The 26903-nt window shown below is 40.3% G+C and overlaps 1 protein-coding gene across 5 annotated transcripts in view; it reads right to left on the reverse strand.

Annotated features, from left to right (window-relative positions):
- Positions 1–7558: 7558 nt before the first annotated feature.
- Positions 7559–26903, reverse strand: part of THRB (thyroid hormone receptor beta) — a gene marked incomplete at its 5' end in the record, with an annotated part of 375783 nt that continues 356438 nt past the window's right edge. For all 5 annotated transcript variants that reach the window (XM_080809566.1, XM_080809568.1, XM_080809565.1 and 2 more), the window contains 3 exons: positions 7559–9316; positions 16335–16593; positions 22005–22151. In XM_080809566.1, the coding sequence (XP_080665692.1) occupies positions 9075–9316; positions 16335–16593; positions 22005–22151 (648 nt within the window). In that variant the 3' untranslated portion in view covers positions 7559–9074. The remainder of the gene's footprint in view (positions 9317–16334; positions 16594–22004; positions 22152–26903) is intronic.

Below are 26903 nucleotides of genomic sequence, written 5' to 3' on the forward strand. Positions count from 1 at the left end.
CCTCTCTTCACAGCTAGGTGAAATTGCTTGGAAAAACTCTTCTCTCAACTTTTTAGAACCAATTAAAGCAAGTTTCTCTGAATTTGGGAATAAATATATTATCAAGATCCTTTTTGCTTTGTGACTCTCCTGCTCATATCAACATGATATGCTGGTATCCCTTTTCATTTGTTTCCACAAGAAATCCACCTGTACTGTACATTTGCCAAATTTCAGTTGATTATCTGAAGCTGACAGAGTTATGGCATGGTGTCACATCTTGAGACTTAAGTGCTTCTATCTCCTTGGTTCCTTGTCTTTTCCTCATTCTCCCTTCCCCAACGTCCACTGCTTTAAATTCTTTTCCTTCCATTATGCGGAGCAATTTGGCTCTCCACAAGCTTAACTACTCACACTTCAAAATACTTAGCAAAACAAAAATGTCCTCTTGTTAGATTGACACATCAATAAGCCAGCTAGATTATATATAGGTCTTGGAAAGAAAAATATTCTTTAGTATTGCAACATGAACAAGTGGTCTTACAATAGATATGACCTAATGAGAGGTGAAGTGGTCAACTTTCTTTAGGATGCACATGTTTTTTTTTAGGGCAAGTGAGTCTTTTTGGGAGGGGATGGTAAACTTTTCCAAGGCAGAGTTGCCTTTTCTACTTCTTCAGAGCTTAAAGCTTTATTAGTGCAGGTTGTAAAAAGAACATGGCTCTTGGACCTTCTGTGCTCTGACACTTTGATGTTGGAGAAGTTGCTTATTCACACTGAGCATCCATTCACCCATTGTGAAATGAAGATACTAACACCTACTTACTTTACAGGTTTGTTTGAAGGATTAGAGGTAATGCAGAGGGCCTAGTATGATTCCTGGCAGGGAGTAGGTTTTCACAACAAGGTAAGCCATTATTACATGCTCCAGTGTGATAGTGAGGAAGTCTGGAAGACAGCCTTTGGGATGGCTGCTGGGACTATTGAGGGACAAGTAACTGAGGAGTGGTACTTTTGTCAAAGTGCTGGAGAAAATGAAAGTGAATTTTATTAAATGTTGGATTCTCATAAAAAAGCTTACTTACCAATGAATGATCCTTGGTGGTCTTGGGTTCTGTGTCTTTTGATATGATTTATTGTTATAGAGATTCTATTCGGTTTTCACTATAGGGAGTGGAAAAGAAATTCTGAAAGCTCTGTTCAAGGCTAAACATTGCTCATAGAAAAATTCATAAAATCCTTAGAATTCAGAGAAACTGCATATCGGCAACAAATAAGATTGCAGTATCTTTCTAAGACTCAGGGTAAAAATGACAAGTGCTTTTCAAATCTCTGTATCCATTGGGATTTGTAGGCACAAGAATTTTCAAATTCTCTAACTTTAGGGTTTACTCTGTATGCATCTGCCTCCCTCATTGCAATTCGTGTTATGTGCAAGAAAGTTAAAAGAAAATAAAGGGAATATTATCAGTCTGTCTTGAAAGAAGAAAAGTATTCATTGCAACTTCACCTGATTTCATTTTTCATAGGCATTGTTTTCACAAATGTTTGTACCAGAGTAAAGTTGTATATGAAAAAAAATTTAAAAATCCATTGGCTTCTATGAAATTTTCAGCTAGGTATTTATGTAGAAGAAAATTTGCCCTTGAAATGAGCCACCTATAAGAAAAACTGCTAAGTATAATGAAAAGAACAGTCTGTATAGTTTTTTGATTACTGCAAAAAAAAATATAGCCAAGTGGACAGTTACATGACCAGTTTGTATTAAATTAAAAGCCCCTAGACACACAAATTCATGATACAGTGAAAATATAGGTTTGGTTCATTGGTTGAGTTTCATGATTTTCTTTGGAACTTGAAAGACTATGCTCTTTCTCCAGATAATCCAAAGAACTTGTTGGCTGGAAGAACCCGTGTCAGATCATTACAGATCCTCTAAGCTCCATTTATCTGTCCATGGCCAGGATGAGTTCTTTCAGCCCCTTTGCCAGCTGGTCTGGCACCTGTCTAGATGGGCTCTGCCGTCAGCCCTAGTTTTAAGAATGGTAGATGAGCACCAGTAGATAAATTCTTATTTCCCCACTCTCAGATGAACTACCGTGAGATATAACTGTTCATCAGCCTTTAAAAACTAGCCTTGCATGACTGAGTACTCTGGTGTGACCAGCACAGTAATGCACCCCTGTATTTACTCTTTTTCCTACCCTGCCTCATGCTTTTTCTCCTCCACTCTTATTTCCTGTGGGGCTACTTTCCCTAATAGAACTGTAGTGCAAAAGCTCTGCTTTCTGGGGAACCATGCTAACACAGCTTCCTTCTACTTTTAATATCACATCCTGGTAATGCCATTTTACCAATATGGACATCATTTATGATTCATCAGTATATGATGTAAATGGATTCTGTCTTTCAAGACATAGAGCATTTTTGTGGTGCCCATGGATCTTCAAAGATATACATTCAAAGGGTATCCATAACACTCAGTATTTCAGTAGTTTTATACTTTGGCTTTGGTTTGAACAAACAAATTGCATTTAGTGTGTCAGATCTTATGTACATTAACACAGTGACAATTCCACTTATTTACAAAGCTAACGTGTCCTGAGTAGCTAAATATGAAGCCAGGGTGATTTGTCATCTTGAGGTGGGAAAGCAAAGGAACTTTATCCCCTGTCTTTCCTTCATTCTAGATTATTGAAATTCTCCAGTTCATGACATGATACCAGCTCCATAACCCAAATCAAGCTATTAGATATCACATTAATTTTGGGTTAGCTTTGCCTATGTAAACGGGTTAAGAACTCTTTCTCTCTGGCAAATAAATAAATAAATCTTAAATAAAAAGGGAGGTTAAGAATTGTACCTCGCTGGAATATATATGTAAAAAACCCTCTCCAAAACAAAAGGAATAAAGTAATTTCTTGAGGAAGGAAAATGTGTTTATTAGGATGAAGTTGAAAGGTATATAATGGGACACCTGGGTGGCTTAGTGGGTTAAGCATCAGGTCATGTGCCCAGATTCCTGGGATTGAGCCCCACATCAGGATCCCCACTAAGTAGGGAGCCTGCTTCTCCCTCTCCTTCTGCCCCTCCCCCTGCTCATGCTCTCTTTCTCAAATAAATAAATAAAATATTTTTTAACAAGAAAGGTACGTAGTGTAGAAAAGAGACAAATATAAAAGGTATATATAGTGATTTGAATAGAGAGCAAGAGGACTCAGGAAGTGGTACTCTGAACTGATCTAGCCCAGGAAAATAATAAATGCTTGCTCCATCTTACCTGGACTGGCCTCCTTTGTGAGCCAAGGTAGAATATAATCAGACACTTCCTTTGGAAAGTGTTTATTTGGTTCATGTCCTGGTCAAATTGCGCTGAGTTTCCTCTGTGTTAAGGAGACTCCATTGCCTTACTGAAAATGGATGTACTCTCAGTCTTAGCTATTGGTGTGGACATTTTTGTTGCTTTTGATTGCTCGCTATTCCTCCCCACTTTTTATAGTAGCAAGACATAGAATTTTCTTTGAGGAATCATCCCTGACCCAACTGTTAGTCCATAGTTTAGATAGGACTGTTTATCTTACCACTCCCCACCTGTTCCAGGATTTTAGAGGATTAATCTAATTAGCATGTATGTCCTCCTAAGCACAGTGATTGGCTTAGGAATGGGCATGTGACTGGATTTGGGCCAATGAGGAATAAGCCCAGGATTTTTACTGAAACTACTGGGGAAAAGAAACACTCTTTCAGTTGATTTGGAGCTTTACTCCAATAATCTTGGAGGTAATGGGGGGCCACCATAAGTTAAAAGGCTATGGGAACATAAAGTCTACATGAAAGATACTTCTACAGAGGGAAATCTACACAGAGAATTGAAAAGGGCTGTCTCCTGACTAGTACTGATTTAGTAGTCAGATCCAGCTGTGCCTAAAGCCCGAGGTTTTCAGATATTACAGTAAATAAATTCCCTTTATGCATAAGCCAGTTTGATTTAGCTTTTTGTTACTCATCACAGAGAGAGTCCTAATTAACATGTGTTCAGGGTAAGGGGGATAGAGATGTATATTGATAGCCAAGATGAGTATAATTCCATTAATAATATTTTGGAACATTTTGAGAGAAGGCAAATAGTCCTTAAGTTGAAAAATTTGATTCTTTCTCCCCCCAACCCATCTCTGTGGCTCCTTCTGAAAAAGTAGTCCCTCATCAGCCTTTTACTTCTCCCCCCACCTCTGTGCCTTCCTCCTAAGGAATTTTGTTTATTCTAGTAGATGCTTATGAAATAAATCCCTGTATAGCCCTGTTTCCCTCCCTTTGGAAGCAGCTGAGATGAGAAAAGCAGGCAATCCTATGCTTATTTAGAAAATAATATTTAAAGAAAGAGACAGGCAAGTATGTCGGTTATAAGCTTTTTCTTTTTTTCTTTTTTAGAATTGAAGCTTATGAGTTTATCTACGCCCACTATATTCATAATTACAATTTAATATCTGCATACAAAAGCTATGTAAAAATTCATTTTTCCCAAATATACAAATTTTCTTTTTGGATAGTTTAAAACATTTTGATCACAGATTTTAACAGAGTTTTAGGCTGAAAAAAATATTACCAACCTAGCAATATCACTTAACACTGTTTGCAAAACACATATCTTCCCATGACTGTAAATCTTTTCCTATTCTGTAGTATTTTTCTGATTCTCAGGGCATGAAGACATTATGTTGGGGGGAAACGTGTTTTCTCTGGGGAAAGCATAGAGAACTAACTTGGCTCTATAATCCAATGAAAAATGCCAAGTTAATTATGAAGAACCAAAACAAAGAAGTGGTGTAATGTCAGCGCATTCATGCCCTTACATCTTTTATAGCAACAATACTTGTGTAATTAAATAAAGTGTCGTCTTTTGTCTTACATTGTGCTCCGTAATTTACATGAGTATTGTCTGCATCCTGAGGAGGACAGATTTATATTTGATTGTCTTGTGCATAAGGTGGGTCAGCTTTAACTGTGCAACAGAAAGCCACAAACAGCGTTTTACCTGCACAATATTGCTCTTGGAGGCGGCATTAATTAATGTGGAAACACACTAGAAATGCACACTTTTTGCATTTGCAAACATTTATACAGCACAGTAAAAATTCTGTGATAAGGCCAAACCTTTTTACCCCCAGTCTGGTTTTTTTTTTTTTGTGTCTGTTTTTAATGTATTTTTTTTTAAAGATTAAAGTAAAATGTTTCAATTGTAAAAAATACACACCGGGCAAATCCTTACCTGGATAATAAATATCTACATCACAGTACAATAAAATTTCTTCTCTATAAAATTTAAATATGGATTATAATCTATCACTATCAAAAGAAACACTATGCTAATATTTCCATATTATTAAAATAACAGGAAAAATTACAAGCTTATTTTAGAACCTGATGCCATAGCTGTTGGAAAGGGCAAAGAGATTCAAATGTCTGTAAGCACTCTCCTTTGGGAGAAGAACTGCGGCTTGGTTATTCACTTAAATTCAGTTTGTGAAAAAGGTTTAGCCTTACAAATGCTGGCTACATTTCAAAAACCATAAGACCGATTTCATAATTTATGACTCATGCATCAAAAGGTCAATATGACACAAATAGGTTAGAGTTCCAGAGAATAAAAATGGATCACTGACAATGACATGCTTTGAGGGTTCTCAGCAGTTCTGTGGAGGCTGAGTCTCTAGGGGGCTTAGTGTTGTGGAGGTGCCAAGACTTGGGCACCTGTCCACAGAAGAGCAATGAGAATGGCGTTGCTGGAGCAGAGCCGAGCCTGGCGGTCCACCCCGATGACCGATGACCGCGCTGCAGACGGAAGAGGTGTCACTTGGGGCACAGGTGAGGGGGTATCACTGGGCTGAGGCATCAACACGGCAAGCACGTCATTGAGGACCAAGGCTCATTTGACTAGAAAAAGCTCTGAGGCAGCACGTGGTGTTTTGAGCAGAATCATAAAGAAGAAAAGATCTTATTTTTTTCACTATTTCTGGAAATACTGCACATCTAAATTGAAGAGCAAAGTACACTTGAGGATTACAAACACGCACGCGCGCGCACACACACACACACACCCCCCACACCACTCATCCCCCAAAGTGAAGTGATTTATAAATAAGAATCCCAGTTGTACAGGTGTGTTCTCCTTACTGGGATGTCTCCCCTCCGTGAGGGGTTTCAATCAGGTCCACACTTCATATGAAAGCCCAGACAATATAAGAGAAAATGTAAAAAAAAAAAAAAAAAAAAAGAAAAAAGAAATCCAGGGTAAATCCCTCCTGATTGAGTTTTATGAGATGGAGTCTTGAGATGCACTAAGTACCTCAACTGGTTACAGAAGAATGAATCATTTTGACCCCAGGGTCATGATCCTTTGAGTCTTTACAGCCTTTCTTTCAAACTGAAGTACTTTAAGGAGTGTCCTGCTCAGCATAAAGTATTCTGCCTACAACAAGAGTTTTAGATCAGCAGTTTGCCTATTTAAGGCAGTCATATAGGGAACTGAGGATCAAACATAAATTTACATGGGGCTGGCTGGATTATTGTAGATATACTGTAGCATTTGGCCAATGCCCAGTCATGGTTAATCCCCAAAGCATTCAGATTTAGCCTCAGATCAGGCTCTGTACTTATATTTGAATCTGGGTGTGTCTCATGTACTACAGAAACTCTGTCAAACAAATTGAGGTAACTTTCCAGGGAAGGCTTGATGCCCAACGGGTCTGTGAACCCTCCACTACCCCTCCTGCTCACCTTCCTCTCATTCCCTTCTGAGAGAAAACTTGCCCCTCACCGCAGAGCTTTTCAGAGTTACCCTTGAGTGTAGAAGGTAATTCAGCATTATGTTTCAAAGAGTACTTCTCCAAGGAGAGTCAACAGAGAAAGATTGCTAACAAAGCAAGGACTTCAGGAGACTGGCTAGAGGCTGCCTTAGAGAAAACAAAACAAAACAAACTGTAGATAAAGTCAAAGCAGGTAATCTGCCCATGAATTTCATGTTTATAATTTTAATCTCTTCCCTTACTTCCTTTCTTTGCTCAGCTAGTTCAGTGGCCATATTCTTGTTTCCTCTGAAGCCAGTATTATCACTTTCATGTATGAAGCATATCTTTTTCCTTCCAGATTATTCCCAGTCACACTTAAGTTTTTCAGTGCTGTTCCTCTCCTTTTTCCAATGACATCCTGCCTTTCTTTACACGGTTGATAAATAGTATATCAAATTCTTGTTTTGACTCAACACCAAATATGCTTTCCCTCACTGTTGAGGGCCATAATTTCTGTTTAATAAAGCTAGAAATTTGAATATGAAAGAAACCATCAAAAAGGAACAAATCCCCCCTCCCCCGCCCCCAGACTAGTACAATATTAAGGATGGGAAGAATTTTAAAGTTCATGACTTTCTCCCAGGTGAGAAAACCAAGACCAAAGGTCCCAAATCCACTGGTTGACTGAGTACAAAGTAGAACTCAGGCACCCTGACTCTGGGCAAGTTAAAAAAGTTAGTCCACTTGGTTTTCACAGTGACTTGCATTCCCTTTTTTTTTTTGTTTTTTTTTTTAGTTAAATCTCACTGATATGGCTTATTTTCCCCAATATTTCCAGGATAAGGCAGTTCAAGGCAGGTAAAGGAGTAGTTCATGTCTACTATGCCAGTGAAGAACAAGATACATTCAGTTACATGGGTACATTCTTTCCCCATTTTCTTAAGTTGAAATGATCAGGGATCACCATGGGTTTTCTGGGCACAACCTACTACAGTGTTTGTCATCAGGGAGGAGGGTGAGGCAGGGAAGGTGAGTGTTCATGTACATGGTCTGCAGGTATCTTCTGTGAAATATATGTCAGGGCAACGCTCTAGGAGGGACAGGGAGGGTCAGTGGCCAGACTAGTCTTTGTTCAGTGATAGTCAAGCCTGAGAGTCAGAGGGAAAAGGTGACTAGGTAACATTTATTTGTAGAGCGAAGAGATTGAGTGATCTAAGACCAAAGGGAACCATCAGCACACGAAGAGACTGTCAGAACACTGCACTTCCTTCAACTCAGAATGCACCACACTTATCTCTCAGAATTCCTCCAGAACAAGACTCAAATTTCAGCTTGTTATCTCTCCCTGATTAGAAGATTTAATCCATAGGGAAATATGTTGTCAGCTCAGCAAAGATGCAGTCAGGATTAAACAACTTCAGATGTTTGAGAGATGACAGATCAGATGTCATTGAAAAGTGACAACACTCTGTAAATCGGTTTGATTTTGGTAGAAATTTTCTCTGGGCCTAAACTGTAAAGTAGCCTTCCTACTCTGAGGTAACACCATGTGGATTTTTGGAAACTGTTGAGTCATTGACATTAGTGAAGCTTTCTAATTTCTTTGGGCTTGCTGAGGAAAATTGTTTCCCTTGTTGGCCTCAGTCAGTCAGATACCTGCACATCTTTGAGTCACACCCTTGTATAACTTGAATGAAATCATAGGATTATAAAAATTAGAGTGAAAGGACAGCTGATTTTTGAGGAACAAATATTTCTATACATTCCAAGTTATGCTGCTAGGAGAGAATGAAGAGTGCTGAAAACAGCATGCTCTTGAATAGATAAAAACCAGTTCAGACCTTTCCCTAGAAAGCTGAAAGCCACATCTAACCAAAGGTGGTTTGCACTATACTAATTTGAGCCCTGCAAAAATCAGGACCAGATCCAGATGACCATATTATCTTGGTTTTAAGGCTTCGTTAGTCTTCTGCCACACCATTTTGCTTGCTTCGGTCTCTGACCAGGGACAGATGGGAGCTGGTGATGGCTTGGTGCTGGTGAATTAATGATTGTCCCCATCCCACCTCCACAACTGTAAAATCTTCAAAGCATTCACATCAAAGGACAGGAGAACAAAATGCAATAGTTACAAGTACCCGCATTCAAGGGGCAATTTCATCCATGTCTATGCTAAGGACTACCTCCCTTTACCCCCAAACAGTCCCTCCCAACACAAAGAAACAAAGGAACAAACAAAAAAGATCTAGGCAATGGAATGAAATGACACCCAGTAGTGCTGTAGGAATTATGAGAATGAAGTCAGTCAGTCTAATCCTCGAATACTTCCAAGAACAATGGGGGAAAGAGTTCCGTGGGGCATTCCACCTTCATGTGCAGGAAGCGGCTGGCGTGGCAGGCTCCAATCATCCGCAGGTCTGTCACCTTCATCAGGAGTTTTGGCCAAAAGTGTGTCACATGATGTTTTCGGTAATTGATATAGTGTTCAAAGGCCAGCAGGAAACTATCTTGGTATTTTTCTATTCTTTCAACGCAGGCAAGCCCTGGGCGGTCTGAAGAGAACAAAGATGAATGTTAATTCAAAAGTGGAAAGGAGAAAGCCCTGCTCTGTCCAGTTCAAGCCTTTGAGTGTGAAGTGGGCAGAACTGGGGACCTATCAACTCCTAGGAATGAGCATGGATGCAACATGAATTCTGGGGCCTCAGGGACTACGGTCTCCGGAAGTATCACAATGTTTACACTAAGGGAGTCAGTACTTTGTTCAGATAAATGTGTCTAGGTTAGACAAATCACCTTGTTGGGTGGGAATGGTATGCCTCCCTCTTAGGATACAGAAGGAGAATTCTCACCTCTAGAGTTGAAATACTGTGCATAATAAGAGGAAGATTTTGAGTTTCCATTGGCTGCCTGGCAGAGAGGGAAAGACAAGCATGGATGCGCAGAGGAGGGGAGATGTGAGAAGGGACTGGAAACATTGTAGGAGGCCTGAATGCCAAAGGAGGAGTGTCAGACAATAAGAAATTCTTACAGAGACAAAGAAGCTCAATATCCAATTTTAGTTTTCTGGGTTGTAATGAACTACTCCTTCTTATCCCTTATACAGGTGATAAAACTGCTACCTGTAGCAGCCTTTTATTGGTGGTGTTTTAGGGAATTAAAATGATGAGAAAGGATATGAGCCATGCTAGTATCACCCTGTGCAGAGAAAAGAAGAATACAGTGGGAAGCTGGAGCAAGAGGAGACCATGACTGTGTAATGACCCTGAAATCTTCCCAAGACTTGGGAGGACTGCCGGCCTTCCTGATATATGTGGGAGGGGACTTAACGACAGTTTCACAAAAATGATAAAGAGATGTGATGAGAAGTTTAGATGACTGGGGAACATCCAGGCTGCAAACACTTGGGGTACAAAAGTACAGAGGTACAGAGGGAATGTACCTCAACATAATAAAGGTATATATGACAAGCCCCTAGCTAACATTATATTCAATGGTGAAAAGCTGAGAGCTTTTCCTCTAAGATTAGGAACAAGACCAGGATTCCCATTCTTAACAGTTTATCCCACATGGTACTAAAGTTCTAGTTAGAGCAATTAGGCAAGAAAAAGAGATAATAGGCATCCCAATTGGAAAAGAAGGTAAAACTCACTATTTGCAGATGAGATGATATTATATATAGAAAACCAAGACTTTACCAAAAACCTGTTAGAATTAATAAACAAATTCAGCAGGATACAAAATTAATATACAAAAAATCTGTTTTGTTCCTATAAACTAATAATGAATTATCAGCAATAGAAATGAAGAACACCAAAAAAAAAAAAAAAAAAGAAATGAAGAACACAATCCCATTTACAATAGTGTCAAAAGGAATAAAATACTTAGGAATAAATTTAACGAAGGAAGTAAAAGACCTATACACTGAAAACTATAAGACATTGATAGAAGAAATTGAAGGAGACACAAATAAATGGAAAGATATTCTGTATTCATGGATTGGAAGAATTAATATTGCTAAAATATGCATCCTACCAAAAGTGGTCTACAGATTTGATGCAATCCCTATCAAAATTTCAATGGTATTTTCACAGAAATAGGACAGAGAATCCTAAAATTCGTATGGAAACACAAAAGACCCTTAATAACCAAAGCAGTCTTGAGAAAGAAGAACAAAGCTGAGGGCATCATGCTCTTTTGATTTCAAACTATATTACAAGGCTATAGTAATCAAAATGGTATGGTATTGGTATAAAAGTAGATGCAGAAGTCAATGGAACAGAATAAATAGCCCAGAAATACACTAATGTATATATAGTCAGTTAATTTATGACAAAGGAACCAAGAATAAACAATGAGGAAAGGATAGTGTCTTCAGTAAATGATGATGAAAAGACTGGACAACCACATGCAAAAGAGTGAACCTAGACTCCTATCTTTTTTTTTTTTTTAAAGATTTTATTTATTTATTTGACAAAGAGAGAGAGAGATCACAAGTAGGCAGAGAGAGGGGAAGCAGGCTCCCTGCGGAACAGAGAGCCCAATGGCGGCACTCAATCCCAGGACCCTGAGATCATGACCTGAGCTGAAGGCAGAGACCCAACCCACTGAGCCCCCCAGACTTCCCTAGACTCCTATCTTATACTCTACACAAAATTAACTCAAAACAGATTAAAGACTTGAATCTAAGACCTAAAACCATAAAACTCCTGGAAGAAAACAGAGGTGGTAAGCTCTTTCATATTAGTCTTGGTGATAATTTTTGTGGATCTGATTCCAAAAGCAAAAATAAAATGGGACTACATCAAACAAAAAAGCTTCTATACAACAAAGGGAAGCCATCAAAAAATGAAAAGGAAACCTATGTAATGGGAGAAAATATTTGCAAATAATGGGAGAAAATATTTGCAAATAATATATCTGATAAGAGGTAAATATGAAAATATAAAAACAACTCCTACAACTCAGTAACAAGAAAACCCACAATTGATTAAAAACTGGGCAGAGGATCTGAAGAGACATTTTTCCGAAGAAGACATACGGATGGCTAACAGGCACATGTTAAAGATGTTCAGCATCACCAATCATTAGGGAAATGAAAATCAAAACCACCATGAGATAGAATGGCAGTTTATCAAAAAGACAAGAGATAATAAATGTTGGCAAGGATGTGGAGAAAAGGGAACCCTTGTGCACTATTGCTGGGAATGCAAATTGGTACAGCCACAATGGAAAACAATATGGAAGTTCCTCAAAAAATTAAAAATAGAATTACCATATGATCCAGTGGTATTTATCCAAAGAAAACAAAAACACTAACTTGAAAAGATATATCGACCCATGTTCATTGTAGCATTATTTACAATAGCCAAGATATGGAAACAACCTAACTGTCCATCCATGGACAAATAGATAAAGAAGATGTGGTATATACATACAATGGAATATTAGCCATAAAAAATGAATGAAGTCTTGCCATTTACAACAATATTGATGGACCTTGAGGACATTATACTAAGGAAAATAAGTCAGAGAAAGACGAATACTGTATCATCTCACTTAGATGAGAAATCTAAAAACAAAGAAATAAACAAACAAAACCAGGCTCATAGAAACAGAGAACAGATTGGTGGTTGCCAGGCTGTAGGCTGGGGTGGGCTTAATGAAAGAAGGGGGTCTAAAGGTACAAACAAACTTCTAGTTACAAGAAAAATAAGTCTTAGAAATGTAATGTATGGTATGGTGACTATAGTTTGATACCTACTGCATATTTGAAAAGTTGCTAAGGGAGTAGAACTCAAAAGTCTTCATCACAGGAAAAAAAATTGTAACTATATATGGGGACAGATGTTATCCAGACTTATTGTGGTGATCATTTTGCAATATATACAAATATCATTATGTTGTACATCTGAGACTAATATGATGTTATATGTAAATTATACCTCAATAACTCCCCCCCCAAAATAATAATTTATAAACCTGGCTGGATTCCTCATATAGCTCCAGGGAGCCTGACCACCCCACTACCCAGTATACCTCCTTTTATTCTATGTGGCTTTGATCAAGTAAGTTCACACTTCAAGTGTCCAGTTATTGAAGGATCTGTGCTAATATAAATCAAAACAGGGTTCTGCTTAATCTATAAAGAAGGCTCAGCGCTGATGTCTCTCAATCCACTCTTTTGAGTTTCAACAAAATATATGGGCTTTTGGCATCCCCTATTTGGCTTGAATTGTCATTTGTGCATTCTTATGTTATGTTTTCCTTTGTGTTTGATGCTGCTGCTCTGTGTCTCCTCAATCCTCCTCCCTCCCCCTCCCTTCTCTTCTCTCTTTCTTTGAGTATGCCAGAAGAATTCTCCACAGGATCCTTTTCCTTTTGATCCAAACAGAAAATCAACATAATACTGCTCTGGATGTATTCCTTTAAGGGGAAAACAAAATAACCTGGGTTTTGTGGTCTCAAAATTCTGTCCTTTGATGAGAAATAAAGGTCAGGTGGTCATATAAATGACACAGAGAAAATGAAAGGACATTTTGATCATGTTCAAATGGTGCTAAGCATGTTTATGAAGAAATATTTTAAAGGTCAGAGACTGTTTTTAACTCCTTACAACAGAATTTCTCAAAGATACATCCTTCAGATCATTTCCATTTTAGCTCTCTGCTCATCACTGCAGGACCAAAGAACTTAGTGGTAGCAGCTCCTGGAAGAGGCTTTGAAGAAGAGGCCTAAGATACTGTGCCACACAGAACAATGGGCTTAGAGGATAACCCTGAGAAGGGCTGGAGCCGTGGAGCACTGATATGGAGCTATCATGTGCCAACATAAAGTGTCTTGTAATCTTTTTCTGGTCCTGGCAGTATTAATGAAAAATGCCCTGGTCATTAGGGTGGAGAAGAGTTTTAAAAGGTTTTAGTAAGATTAGGGAGGGCACAGATTGCATGGAGCACTGGGTGTGATGAAAAAACAATGAATACTGTTACGCTGAAAATAAGTAAAAAATTTAATTAAAAAAAAGGTTTTAGTAAGTCACGTGGCTGTCAGGTGGTGACAGTGTCATCAGAATCAGAGGATGGGGAAGAATCATCCAGTTAAGTGCTTGATAGAGTTTGGTATCACAACTTTTGCCTTCTTAACATACTCCTTTTATTTACCTTACCGAGATTATTTGCTTAACAGTCTGTTAAAATTAATTCACTACAGAGGAAACACTGTATTATTCAGTAAATAAAAATCCATTTGCCATACATAGAAGATAACCACCAAAATGGGTGTGTGACAAAAATTTTATTAAACTTTGGCTAAAGATTCTTCCTGAAGACTGTGCCCAAGACCCACTCTGTCTGTTAAAAAGGAAGGTCATTGAGTTTAGAGAGGCGTTCAGGACAGATTGGCACCAAAATGAATCTCTCTGCTTGCCTTATTTAGGAGATATAAGCAGAAAGAAAATTCTCAGAGAAATAGCTTTCTCACTATGTGGTTCAATGTTATAAAATTGTCTTTGTAGCACCATAATTTCAGCTAAAAAATTACCTTGAATCCCCCCTCCAGGGATATAATTCCCATTTATTTAGTTCAATTTCTTTATTTTAAAAGACACTGAAACCCAGAGAAGATAAGGGGTTGACTCAAGGTCACATAGTGAATCCTTAGATAAGTTATCCATTTTTTTTCTTTAAGAATAATTCTTGTGAAGGACTGAGGACCCCAGTTTCTCACTGTTGACTAGAGACCCCTCTCAGCTCCAAAAGACCACATGCAGGTCCCTGCCACGTGAGTTTTCCCAAATGGCTGCTTACTTCAGCCAGCCAGGAAGGAGAGTCTCCAGAGCAAGTCTGTTAGCAAGAAGGGATCTTATGTAACATAATGCAACCTCATCACATGGGGGTGACATTGAATTCATCATATTCTATTGAAACAAGTCACAGGTTCTGCACACACTCAGTGGGAAGAGATTGTATAGGTGTGTAAACATCAGAAGGTGGGAAACCTGGGGGGTACCCTGCCTCTTGTCTGCCACAGCATACAGCTGGGTTATGCTACTAGCACTTACGTATGTTTGAGATTTTTCCTAATAAAAAGAATTTTTAAAAAAAAGTCTGCCACACTTAAATGCTATGTAGCAAATACACTTCAAGATGAGCTTAAAAAAAAAAAAAAAAGGAATTCTGAGTGAACCAGGAAGCGTGAACTTTATAAAGGATTCTCATTGTATTTGTGACTGATAATTTACCCATCTGTTTAGTAATTTAGCCAATAAACGTTTTTCAAATTCTACTAAACACTGGCTTAGGCAGTAGGTGTATAATTAGACATATTTCTGTCTCAAAAAATAAACAGTCCAGAGGGAGAGGTGGATAAGTTAAGCGGATAGCTATAGAGCTGAGTGACAAGTGCCAAGGCACACCTAAGCTGATGGTGCTCTGAAAAGGCACAGGAGGCCTCTGAAACTATATTCTATTTATTTTTTATTTAAAATTTATTTACTTATTTGAGAGAGAGTGAGCATAAGTTGGGGGGAGAGGAAGAGGGAGACAAGCAGTCTCCCTGCTGAGTAGGGAGCCCTATGTGGGGCTTGATCCCAGGACCCTGAGATCATGACCCAGCCAAACCCAAGAGCAGGATGCCCAACTGACTGAGTCACCCAGGCACTCCACTACCTTCTATTTCAAGAGTAGCTTTCCTTAACGAGTTTGTCGATTTTGCATTTCTTATTTATTATGACATGATCTCTGAAGAGAAAAGTGTCAGCATTATTATCTACTCTTCACTGAAGGAGTCTGGAGTCCTGATAATGAGCTTGGGGTAGGTTAAAGATGGCTACAAACTCTGCCATTTTTTCCCATCTAGAGGTGGGCTCTTGACTCTGGGCTGGTGCTGGGTCTTGTTTGGACCAATAGTATGTGGCGTAAGTGATGCTATATGACTCTAACCTGAGCTTCTGCAATTTTGCTTTCATGTGCTTGGAACTCTCCTTCTTGGAATCCACCAGCCATGGAAGTGTTCAACTGGCCTGCCAGAGGAGAGGCTGTATGGAGAGAGGCCTGAAGCTATGTCTGAGGTCTCAGCCCCAACCCCCACTAAATTTAAGCCAGTAAATTTTGTGATGGTGTGCTATTTAGCAATAAATAGCTGAAAATTAAGTTTTAGCTAAGCCATAAAAATTTCAGCTTTCACTCATGATTTCCTTAACCAGAACTTAACACGGAGTGGTGTGGTCACTCATACCCATATCCAGCATACATAAAACCAGAAGGGGTCAGGGTTGGCCAATGACAATGAGGCAGGCTGGGTGGTGTCCATTGAAGGTAGACCATTTCATAGAGTCTTTAAAATGGCTTCTTTGGGTTCTTCCTACTACATTGAGACTTCAGGAAGCATCAGATACCTGACACCCCCTTCAGGTCCCAGTTCACTGGCAAAACCCCAATTGCTTGCTGAAAGAGAGTGAGCTATGATTCTGAAGCTAAAGGGGAGGTGGGGGACTGGGAACTCATCAAATGATTTGAATTAGCATCAGGCACACAAAAGCTCTTGTCACCCAGTAATGAGTCTGGGAGCACTTACCTGAAGACATTAGTAGGACTGCCTGAAGGAGAGCTACTTCAGTGTCATCCAGGTTGAAAGAAGACAGTGACATGCCCAGGTCAAAGATGGCGTCCGACACCACCCCAAGACCCCCGTTCTTCAGCTGGCCCCGCGTCACTGCCATTTCCCCGTTCAAGGTTAAAGTCTCACTTTCTGGGTCATAGCGCACAGCAGCACGAAGGGACATGATCTCCATGCAGCAGCCTTTGAGGAGGATTATCTGGTCTTCACATGGCAGCTGAAAAAAACCGGCTCACATCAGCAAGAATAAGCGCACAGATGTCAGTGAGCAATAATATGCAGTATTTTAATAGCAACAGGGACCACAGCCTGTGATCAACTTGGTCTTGCACTCTTTGAGCCCATGGCTTTCCCCTTCCTACTTGGCTGCAGACTTACAACAACCATTTTTCAGACTCTAAGTTGGTGACCAATTTTAACGTCAGTACTTTGCCTTTCTTTTATGATGGATATAGATGTCCAACTGGGATTACAGTCCTGTGTGAGATCGCGCTAATAATCCCTTACACTGGGGTTTTGTATCATAACACCAACTGATCATTGCTTGAGAACATGGTTTATGTTAAGCTTACTTACATTTCTCATAGTTCTATCAGTCAACAGCTGGCAACTCTGCTTCTCTTTGTTTTTTGAAGCAAGTTTCCTCCTTGGGTCTCTCAAAAGGCACAGAAGGAGAAGGTCACATATAGAGGCATGTCGTCCCCGAGGCCCAGAAATGTAAAAGCTTTGGCCAAAGTCACCCAGTGAGTTAGAGGCAGAGGTGAGACTAGAATTCAGACCTCCTGGCTCTTAGGGTTTTGTTCTCAGTACCTGAGGCACCAGAATTACTTCACACATTGGGTTTCTCTGCCAAACTGTAATCTTGTTTTAAGAATATTTGGTTGCCTTGTTAATTAGGATTTGTGATAATGTGGTAACATTTATAATAAACTTAAAAAAAAGCAACTTTGTTAGCAAAATAACAAAAAATCAGAGTTTTACTTTCTGGGGGGAGAGAATGTTTAATTAAAATCCATTATCAAAGTGGTCTGAAAAGCTGTTAACGGATATTTTTGAAGCATTGGGCATTGTGCTAAGCTTTATAGATGTCACCTTACTTAATCTTCACAGCAATACAGTGAAGTGAATATTCTAATTCCAATTTCATTTACAGAAGTGGAAATCAAGGCACTGAGAGGTTGAGTAACACGCTAGGGGGTCACATGAGGGTTTTGTGAGTGAGGCTAGTATTTGAAGCTAGATCTTCCAGAATCCAGTGCAAAGAGAAGAGAACACATTCTTTTTAAGTACTTCGGATATGACTAAGTTTCCATAAACAACAAACATATAAATTACACATAATTGTTATCTTTTCATGAAATCAGGTACAAATTCTTTTGGGGCAGTACTCTTGGCAACACTTGACTAGTTCAGTTTTGGTTGTTATGTAAAACTGAAGGTAATATTACTGAATTACATTTAAAATGCTGGGTATTTCATATTTTTCACTAACTCAACCTAGTCACCTTACCATTTAATTTCAAAACTTAGCTTTTTCCCCAGAATAAAATTCATTTCATATTTGGTTCTGGAATTCTCTCCTTCCACTCATTAAAGAAAAAAAATTCCCTGTGATTTGCTTTTATTTAGGTTCAAATTTGTGTTCCTTGATGATATCTTTGGATTTTTGGCTCAAGATCATCGTAGGAAATAGGAAACCCTGAGCTTGGATAGATCCTCCACCAATAAGATGGAGAATGGGCCCAAGTAGATGGAGGCTGGCTTTAATCCCTGTGGGGAACAGGGAAATATTTGGCTTCATCAGGGTCATGTGAGGGCTTGTTAAACACATTGCTGGTCCCACCCTCTGAGTTTCTGCATTCTCCAGATTCCCAGGGGATGCTCTTGCCTCTGTTTCAGGGGCCAGGGACCCTTTTGTTCTTGAGAACCACTGGCATAGAACAACAAAGAGAAATTACTGATCAGATCAAACCATTTATTATTATTTTTTTTAACTTGTCACAAGGAATGCAAACTTGAGTAGGCCTTGTCTTTGTAGCTAAGTCTGAGTGTAGATGAAGTAGAGGATTTCTTTTTAAAACTTAACTGTTGATTCAGATTGAAATAAAAGCTGAATTTGTATTTGTCAAGGATCACCAACAGTTTAAAAATTAGGCCAGAAGACTCTCCCTTTTAGAAGGGTTTGTAGGCTGCTGTTGAGATTTGTTTCAACATGTGGGCAAATGATCTTGGTTATCCGCCACAATACTTTCACTGTGACATTGTGGCAAGAAGGGCCTGACAGGCAGAGGTGCAGGGACACTCCCACATACTCTTCCTGTCTCCTCAGGAGAACATCACTCAGATTGACTGGCAAAGATGACAGTGCCCTGCACTCCAGAAATGATTCTCAATGTGTGTTTTTTGGCAGTTCTGTCAGCAGCGATTTTAGATCTTTCAAAGCCCTGGGTGTCCACCAACCTGGCTGGGGGGTTGGCATGGATCTTAGTAGAAAATTACTGTGAGCCCAATTTGAACAGCACATGCCCCAAAATGCCTCTGGCAGGAAAGCTCTGGCTTTTGAGACCACCTGGGATCTCTAGCCCACTCCAGAGGCAGCTCAGGGGCCTACAGAGTTCCTTTCCCTCTTCAGTGTTTTAATGAGAGTGAGAAAGACTAAAGGCCCTCAGGGGGCCACAAACACTGGAAACAAATGCATCTCTGCTGTAAAAGTAACCCCCCCCCCCTTTTTTTGTAATTTTGAGACTATACAAATCAGCGTTAAAAGAGACAGAATCATGACTTGGAAGCAGGATTAAACTTCTGAGGGAAATGTGAAGAGAGAAGCTGGCCAGAACCCATGCTTGAAAAGTTCCGTGTTGACCCTTCACCCTTGCTATGTCCATAAGTGCATGGTGTGTTCGTTCCTGGTGGTGGAGATGGCTTCTTTTATTTCTTCTTTAACCGAAATATCTCTCTGTGGTTGGTTTACGTGAGCTTTACATTTTCTAAGAAACATTTTTGGTGGGTATTCAAAGGGGGAGCACATGACTCACAGGCTAGCTCAAGTTGTAGGGGTGGTGTCCTCAATAGAGTTTCTCTTCAGACACTAAGGATGAGGGATAAGAGACAGCTCAGAGAGAGTGAGGATCAAGAAAGGTCCAGGAAAACAAACTCAACCCAGTGAACAAAAAAGAAAGATAACACCGAGAGTCAGAGGAAACCAGTGCCCTTGGCACAGCTATGAGAGTGTGCACCCTTCTTGAAAGCAATATGGCAACACATCTCAGAAGCCTTAAAAGGTGTATATACTTTGGTCCTTAAATTCTACTTCTGCGATTTGCCCTTAAGAAATAGTGTTGTGAGCAGGGCATAGGAGCCAGGATGTTCACTGGAGAATATTTATATTAGTGAAAAATGGGAAATGGACTGAAGATCCAGTCAATGTATATAATCTCAATTATGTAGATCTATTCTTTAGAATAGTATGTTGTCACTAAAACTTATTTGTGAAAGAACATTTAATGATGAGTACTCTACAGTTGGGGGTAAGAAGTTTGGTACAACAGGGTGCTGGTAATGTTTCTTTACCTTGGTGTTCATTACTTGGGTGTGTTGAGTATGTGAAAATTCATTGAGCAGCATCTTTATGATATGCGCCTTTTACTCTTTAATAGAAAAGTTTAAAAATGTTTCATAAGTAGGATGTACATTATGGTTTAAATTATATATGTTTCATATTTTGTATATGTGTGTGTACATGTGTATATACATATATGTATACACACACATAATTAAAAAAGACTAAAATAGACTCCAAAACGTCAGCAGCTTATCCTTAGGTGGTGTTATCAAGAATCAATATCTTGAATATGTTATTTTTAAAAAATTTTGTTTATTTGAGAAGGAGAGACTGTAAGCAAGCCTGAGCAAGGGGAGGGGCAGAGAATTGGCAGAAGTAGACTCCCCACTGAGCAGGGAGCCAGACTAGGGGCTCTGATTTTAGGACCCTGGGATCATGATCTGAGTTGAAGGCAGACCCAACAGATTGAGTCAACCTTGAATATGTGATTTTTAATAGCCTTCCAAACTTTAATAAATGATAGTTAAAAAAGATGGTCAGAGACATGGGATGCTCCACACCAAATACACATATGAAAAAATTCCTTCTCCAGGACTCACCAGCTCTTCTGGGGGGTGGGGTACGAGTCGTTCCCTCTATAGGACTGCCAGCTGGCACATCAGGTACCCTGGCCCCCACCACAGTGAAGCGGGGGACAAGAGCAAAGTACACACTCTCTCAGCTAGGTCCGGGGATCAGATACCTGCATTCTGAAGCCCACTGCTCTGTCCTTCTGGATGTGGCTTTTGTGGAGGTGCAAAACAAGCAATGAGAAGTGTCCTCATCAGTGTCTGAGGTCTCTCAGACTCCAGCTGGGGTCCCATTACTACAAACCCAAAGACACAGAGGAGCTGGAAGCCAAAGCAGGATGGAATCATTGCAGGTGAGGAGAGGGCTTCTTTCTAGGTGAGGCTAGATTGGCTTCTCACTCGGGTAGCTTACATAAGGGGCTCATGGCAGTACATGGACCTGTGTATTTGATATCTTTCTGGGTTTCTTTGGAGGTGGGAAGAGCAATAGTTTGGCACCTGATGGCTTTTCAAAGGGCAAAATTCTCCACTTGATTCAAAAAAGGGAGGTTAGAGGCAGGATGGTAATGTAATAGATAAAACAGAAGCCTTAACAACTGGAATTTATGGATACACTTAGGCCCCAAGCACTATCCAAGCACTTTACGTATATTATCCCATTTAAACCTTACAATAGCTCTAAGCAGTAAATACTACCGTGATTCCCATTTTAAAGATGAAATAACCAAGATTTGAAGACACCAAATAAGTTACGTAAGATTCCTGCCCATCTGGCTGACTGCAGAGCCCATGCTTCCAGGCACCACATAGTAGGACTGCTAAAGTTAGAGATGAGGGTTGAGGTGTTCTAAAGGGAAAGCCTATAAGCTCAGGTGGATGAGCTCTTCAGGGTTCCATGAAGACGGGGCAAGAAGGGGTGAACTTATAAGAAAAGAGAGGAGAGGTAAGGAGTTAAGATCCTTGCTCTGTGAGGGAGATCCTTATTCTTGAGGTGGAAACAACCACACAACCGTTTTGCTAGGATATGTAATGGAAAGCATATTGACTTAGATTCAAACCATGGCCCCATGTTTGGATAAGTTAACTTAATCTCTTCAATCTTAGTTTTCCTCATCTATAAAATGGGCTTAATTAAAGCTATCCTGCAAATCTGTTATAAGGATTGGATTTAATGTGGGCAGAGTTGAGCATGGTAACTGGGACATCGTAGGTGCTGAATGAACAGATGTTATTACTGTCAGTCATATTTCACTACGCCTGGAGTCAGTGAATAGATAGATAGGATCTTCAGCTTCATGTGAACTAGCTAATGAGTGATGACTGAACAGAGAAGTGGGAAATAAAAGTGAAACAGTGTATTTTCATTTTGTACTGACATTGCTTTCATGTGACTAAGTCCCTACTAATTAACATTAAACTATAAATAATACTCCATATTCCTGGAAATCAAGGGAACTATAATGAAAAATAATGCAGAAGGAAGAACATTGTCCTTACCTCACAAAACATAGGCAACTTTTTGGCAAAATCCACCACTCTGGTAATTGCTGGTGTGATGATTTTTGTAAAATGGCTGAAGGCTTCCAAGTCAACCTTTCCACCTTCTGGGGCATTTACTATAGGTGCTTGTCCAATATCTTCGGGCTAAGGAGGAGAAACAAGAAAGATTTAAATGAAGAACACGAAGGGATCTTTATCATCGTTCTCATGTGGCAGAAAAATCTCTTCTGAATTGACATGTTATACAATTTCTGGTTTTCTCTTTGCTCATTATTAAACTATGTCGTTTTCTGTATTCAGTTTTCTGAGCAAAGTTACTGTCTTGGCCGTTGTTTTAAGAGCCCCTGGTGATAATGTTCACAGAATTGCAGCTGCAGAATTAAAGTGAGAGAAAGAGGGAGGCAGAGGGAAACAACAGGAACTTGGGTCCTGCTTCTAAATGCATGAAGGATGCCAGGTGACATATGTGCTAGGGGCTCTGGGGTGGCATTTTCAGAGCCCTGCACATTCTGGCATTTGTGGGCCATGATGGAGGAGTGTGATGGGGATGCCCTGGTGATGAGGGAGCAGAAGGCAAGCTGAAGACACAACACCAGCTGACATCCCCCTAACCACCTCCACCTCCCCAACTCCTGGGTGGGATATGTGTGACATTTTTCCAGAAAATGGTCTTTTTTTTTCCTTCCATTTTTAAAAGTCTTTATTTATTTATTTTATTATGTTCAATTAGCCAACATATAATACATCATTTTGATGTAGTGTCCGACAGTCTTAATGTTAATGCTTTGCTAGAGGGAAAAACAACCAGAGCTCGACAATAGCAAGGCCTCCACTATCCTGAGAGTCTTCGCCAATGAAAGAGTTTTCGCGTATAAAAGAGTCTTAGCATATAAAAGTCCCTTTGGACATCTCTGTTTTTCCTTATCTCTCCCAACTCCCAAGTATATAATCAGCCATTCCTCAGGACCCCAGTGTAGTAGCTCTTTCTGCCCATGGGTCCTGTCCCCGAGCTTTAAATAAAATTACCTTTTTACACCAAAGACTTCAGCTCTGGACCTCCCCAACATTCCCAAACTCCGTCATTGGCAAGGAGCACCCTGTGGATTCATTCTTGCTTTTGACCCAGCAGCTGGGTCTCGAAGTTCGCATCTGCCCTATAGATGCTAGTTGGAGGAGGTCTCGTGGGGCTGAGGGGCACCTCTAGGTTGCTTAGAGGAACTGAGCTGTGTAAACTTGGGAAGCTTTCAGGCAGACACACTAGTGTCTGTTTTTTCCCACTAGTGTTACATTAGTAACACTAGTATTACTAGTATTCAGTGTCCCTGGGGGCACTTCTCTGCCCTTGACTTGCCCGAGAACAAAAGCCGTAGCCTTGCTACTCAAAGGGTGGTGAAGCAGTTTGGGTATCATCTGGGGACTTGTTAGAAAGGCAGAATCTCAGCCGCCCCCTCCCCCCTGTCCTAATGGTGCAGAACCAGCATTTTAGCAAGTCCCCAGGTGCTTGTACTCACTCACGTTAGCCTCCCCATTGTACTTTGGTACTCTCCAGCTCCTTAGCTGAGGGCTCCAAGACCATCATGGTCTCTCACCATCTGCTATTGCCACCTGTGTTACCTACCAGGAACAGTTTCCTCTGTTGCCCTTTCTCGTTGTTGTCATAATTATGACCACCATTTATTTGTGGCCTGCAGGCGAGCCACCCCTTTGAGCAAGCGCATTATCTCAAGTGGTTCTCACACAATCCTGATTGGCAGGTGAGCAAACAAAGGGCTCAAGGAGGTTAAGAGCAATCCCCTGAGGCCAGGACTGGATCTTGGTCACCCAGCCTCTACTCAGCAATCTGCCAGGAACCTCACATCTACCCCCTATTTCAAGGCTTTTACAACCGATAACAGTTTGTTTTTGTTTTTTTTTAAAGATTTATGTTTTTGAGAGAGCAAGAACTCATGTGCAGCCCCAACATGGGACTTGATCCCATGACCCTGGGATCATGACCTGAGCCAAAATCAAGAGTCAGATGTTCAACTGACTGAGCCACAAAGGTGCCCCACAACCTGTACACTTTTCATACCAGCAGGCAAAATTCTACTACTATTTCGCTTACCATCCTCTCCCACTACCTTACTAGAAGTTGTGAAGGTGATGGGAGGAGTCAGAGACTCAGGCCTGTCCCATGGCCTAGAGCCACAGTGAACAGACCAGAACCAGGCACCCAGGATTGGGAGAGGTGGGACGGTGGGCAGAGATGGGCAGGAGGATCTGGCACTGAGAACTAGTCAAGCAAAGCTGAATCCCTCGCTCACAGTCATGAGGGCACTGCTGGTGACAAGACTACAGCCTGCCTACAGCCGTGGTCCCCAAACTTGCCTGCATTAGAATCACCTGATGGGTTCCCAGGTCCAGAGTTTCTGATGCTGTAGGTCAGGGATAGAGCCTGAGAATCTGCATGTCTAACAACTTCCCAGGGCATGCTGATGCTGCTGGTCTGGGACTACACTTTGAGAACCCCTGGGCTGGCAATAACACATCCAGCTCAGAGTAATCCAGTTACCATTTTCTTCCCACAGCTCTCCAATTATTGCTCATGTCTAATTCTCAGCACAAAGGAAAGCAAAGGATGACTCTATTACTGACGTGTTACTAGGGCACCAGGGTCAACAGGAGCAGCCCAGGCCCTCTCCAAAGGCGTGGTAGGAGCTGTGGTTACAGCCTAGGGGAGGATTTAAAATACATTACATAACAAACTGGCAGCATTGACCTTTTTTGGGCTATCCAGTAGGTTCTTCTGTTTACTTTATTTTATATTTTATTATTTGCTTTGCCAGCAGAAAGGAACCTAGTCTGTCATGTTATCATAGTCAGTGATGATGTTTTGGGGCAACAGCTGGTATGGGAAGCCCATGGGAGGCGACTGCTTTGCTGGCTTTCTGGATGCAGACAGAATTGATGGAATAATCACACATACAGCTTCCTTTTCTCTCTCTCTGCCTGTCTTTCTCACATAGACTGAGCGAAGGCAAAAGGCACATCAGGTCCTCCTCTGGTCACTGCTGCTCCTGGCATTTGTCACCTCCTTGCTGGTCTTTATAATTCCTCCCACCCCAGAAATGAGTCTCATCTTACCCCTTGCTTATTTTACAACTCTGTTACGAAGATTATCTAATAAAAGGAACGTGGTCATACCTTAAGAAAGGGAGTTTTATATACACATGCACACACACACATAAGGTGAGTTTTTTTTAGAAATAAAAATAATAATATTTTTATATTTTTATAGTTTGGCCTGGTTGAGTCTAAATGTCTTGTCATTGAACACGGATAGATCTAATCTGATTGTATTTAATAGTATTCAGTGTCCTTTGAAATGTCGGTAAGTTAATACCGACTTTTAAAAATTTCCATTTAATCTCTGGGTTCATGGGGCATTTGAATCACACCTGTGATACTGCTAAAGGTTTGAAAAAAGGAGGGGAGTTATATAAGGAAATATGGCAATTTTAATTAAAATTAAACTTACAAATGTAACCACCTCACAAGGTTTTCTGTTGAAAAATAAATAGCAGGGTAGGGAAAAAAATGTACTTTTAAGCCTTTGGGTATTTAGTGGAAAATACAATTGCTAGAAGTAAAATCATATACAAAGTAAAAGCTTTTTATTATATTAAGCTTTATTCCCATAATGGATCTTGGATACCAGAAGAAGACAGATAGGTAAATAGATAGTCTATGAATTGACCTGAGTCAACACACGAGGTATGAGAAATTAAGGTTGAGCACTGTAACCCTGTCTGTGACCTCCCTAAAGATTTTTTACATTGTTTGCTACAATATTTGGAAGATGTTAGAAATAAGGAAGAGTACAGGGGTGCCTGGGTGGCTCAGTGGGTTAAAGCCTCTGCCTTTGGCTCAGGTCATGATCCCGGGGTCCTGGGATCGAGCCCTGCATCAGGCTCTCTGCTCGGCAGGGGTCCTACTTCCTCCTCTCTCTCTCTGCCTGCCTCTCTGCCTACTTGTGGTCTCTGTCTGCCAAATAAATAAATAAAATCTTAAAAAAAAATAAAGAAGAGTACAAATAGTTGACATCGATTGACTCTATTAGACACGTTAATATGGCTAATAGGCTTGTAATCCATGACATGAGATATATTTGCTCACCCCAACGAGCATGCACTGGGATCAAGCTCAGGTACCAATGATAAGTCACCAGGGTAGACTGTGGGCAAAGCCTGGTTTTTGCCTCTGTGGCTCAAACTGCCTTAGCTTTCTCACTGGGAGGCTTCCAGTTCTCATTGTGACTTTCCTCCTGCTTGGCTGCCCTACTGGACCTCCTGAGCCAGTTCATCCTACCTATTCATGTCTCCTGCTCAACTTGCTTTGCACTTTTGCTGCCTTTCCTCCTGACTTTTGCTTTCTCTCAAGTCCCCGCTTCCATCTTATCTTTGCCAATTCCAAATCCTATCCCACTCAAATTCTGTTTTCTCTTTGAAGTCTTCCCAGATGACCTGTGTGAAATGAGGCCTATCTCACAGGAACACAGATGGTGGGCCACATACATCACTCATGGCATTCAGGCATTTATTACTATCACTTTTTATTGCATTATGTAGGTGTGCAGTAAGATATAAACTTCTCAGGGGGGAGGCATAAGCTTTAAGGTTGTCTACTGTGTGGAAAACATTGAGCTAAAAGGTGGAGGACAGAATGCTTGTTGGTTGGTTGAGTGAATAAATGTATGTTTATAAATGTTGAACCAATATTTATTCAGCAACTACTATGGGGCCAGGCCTGGTTCTAGATGCTGAGGTTACATCAATGAACAAGGCACCCTCAAGGAACTTTCACTGTATTGAGGGAAGATAGACAATGAAAAGAATATTCTCACAGAAGAATTTCTAT

This window comes from Martes martes (genome assembly GCF_963455335.1).
Source record: "Martes martes genome assembly, chromosome: 1".
In the NCBI taxonomy this organism is placed as follows: domain Eukaryota; kingdom Metazoa; phylum Chordata; class Mammalia; order Carnivora; family Mustelidae; genus Martes; species Martes martes.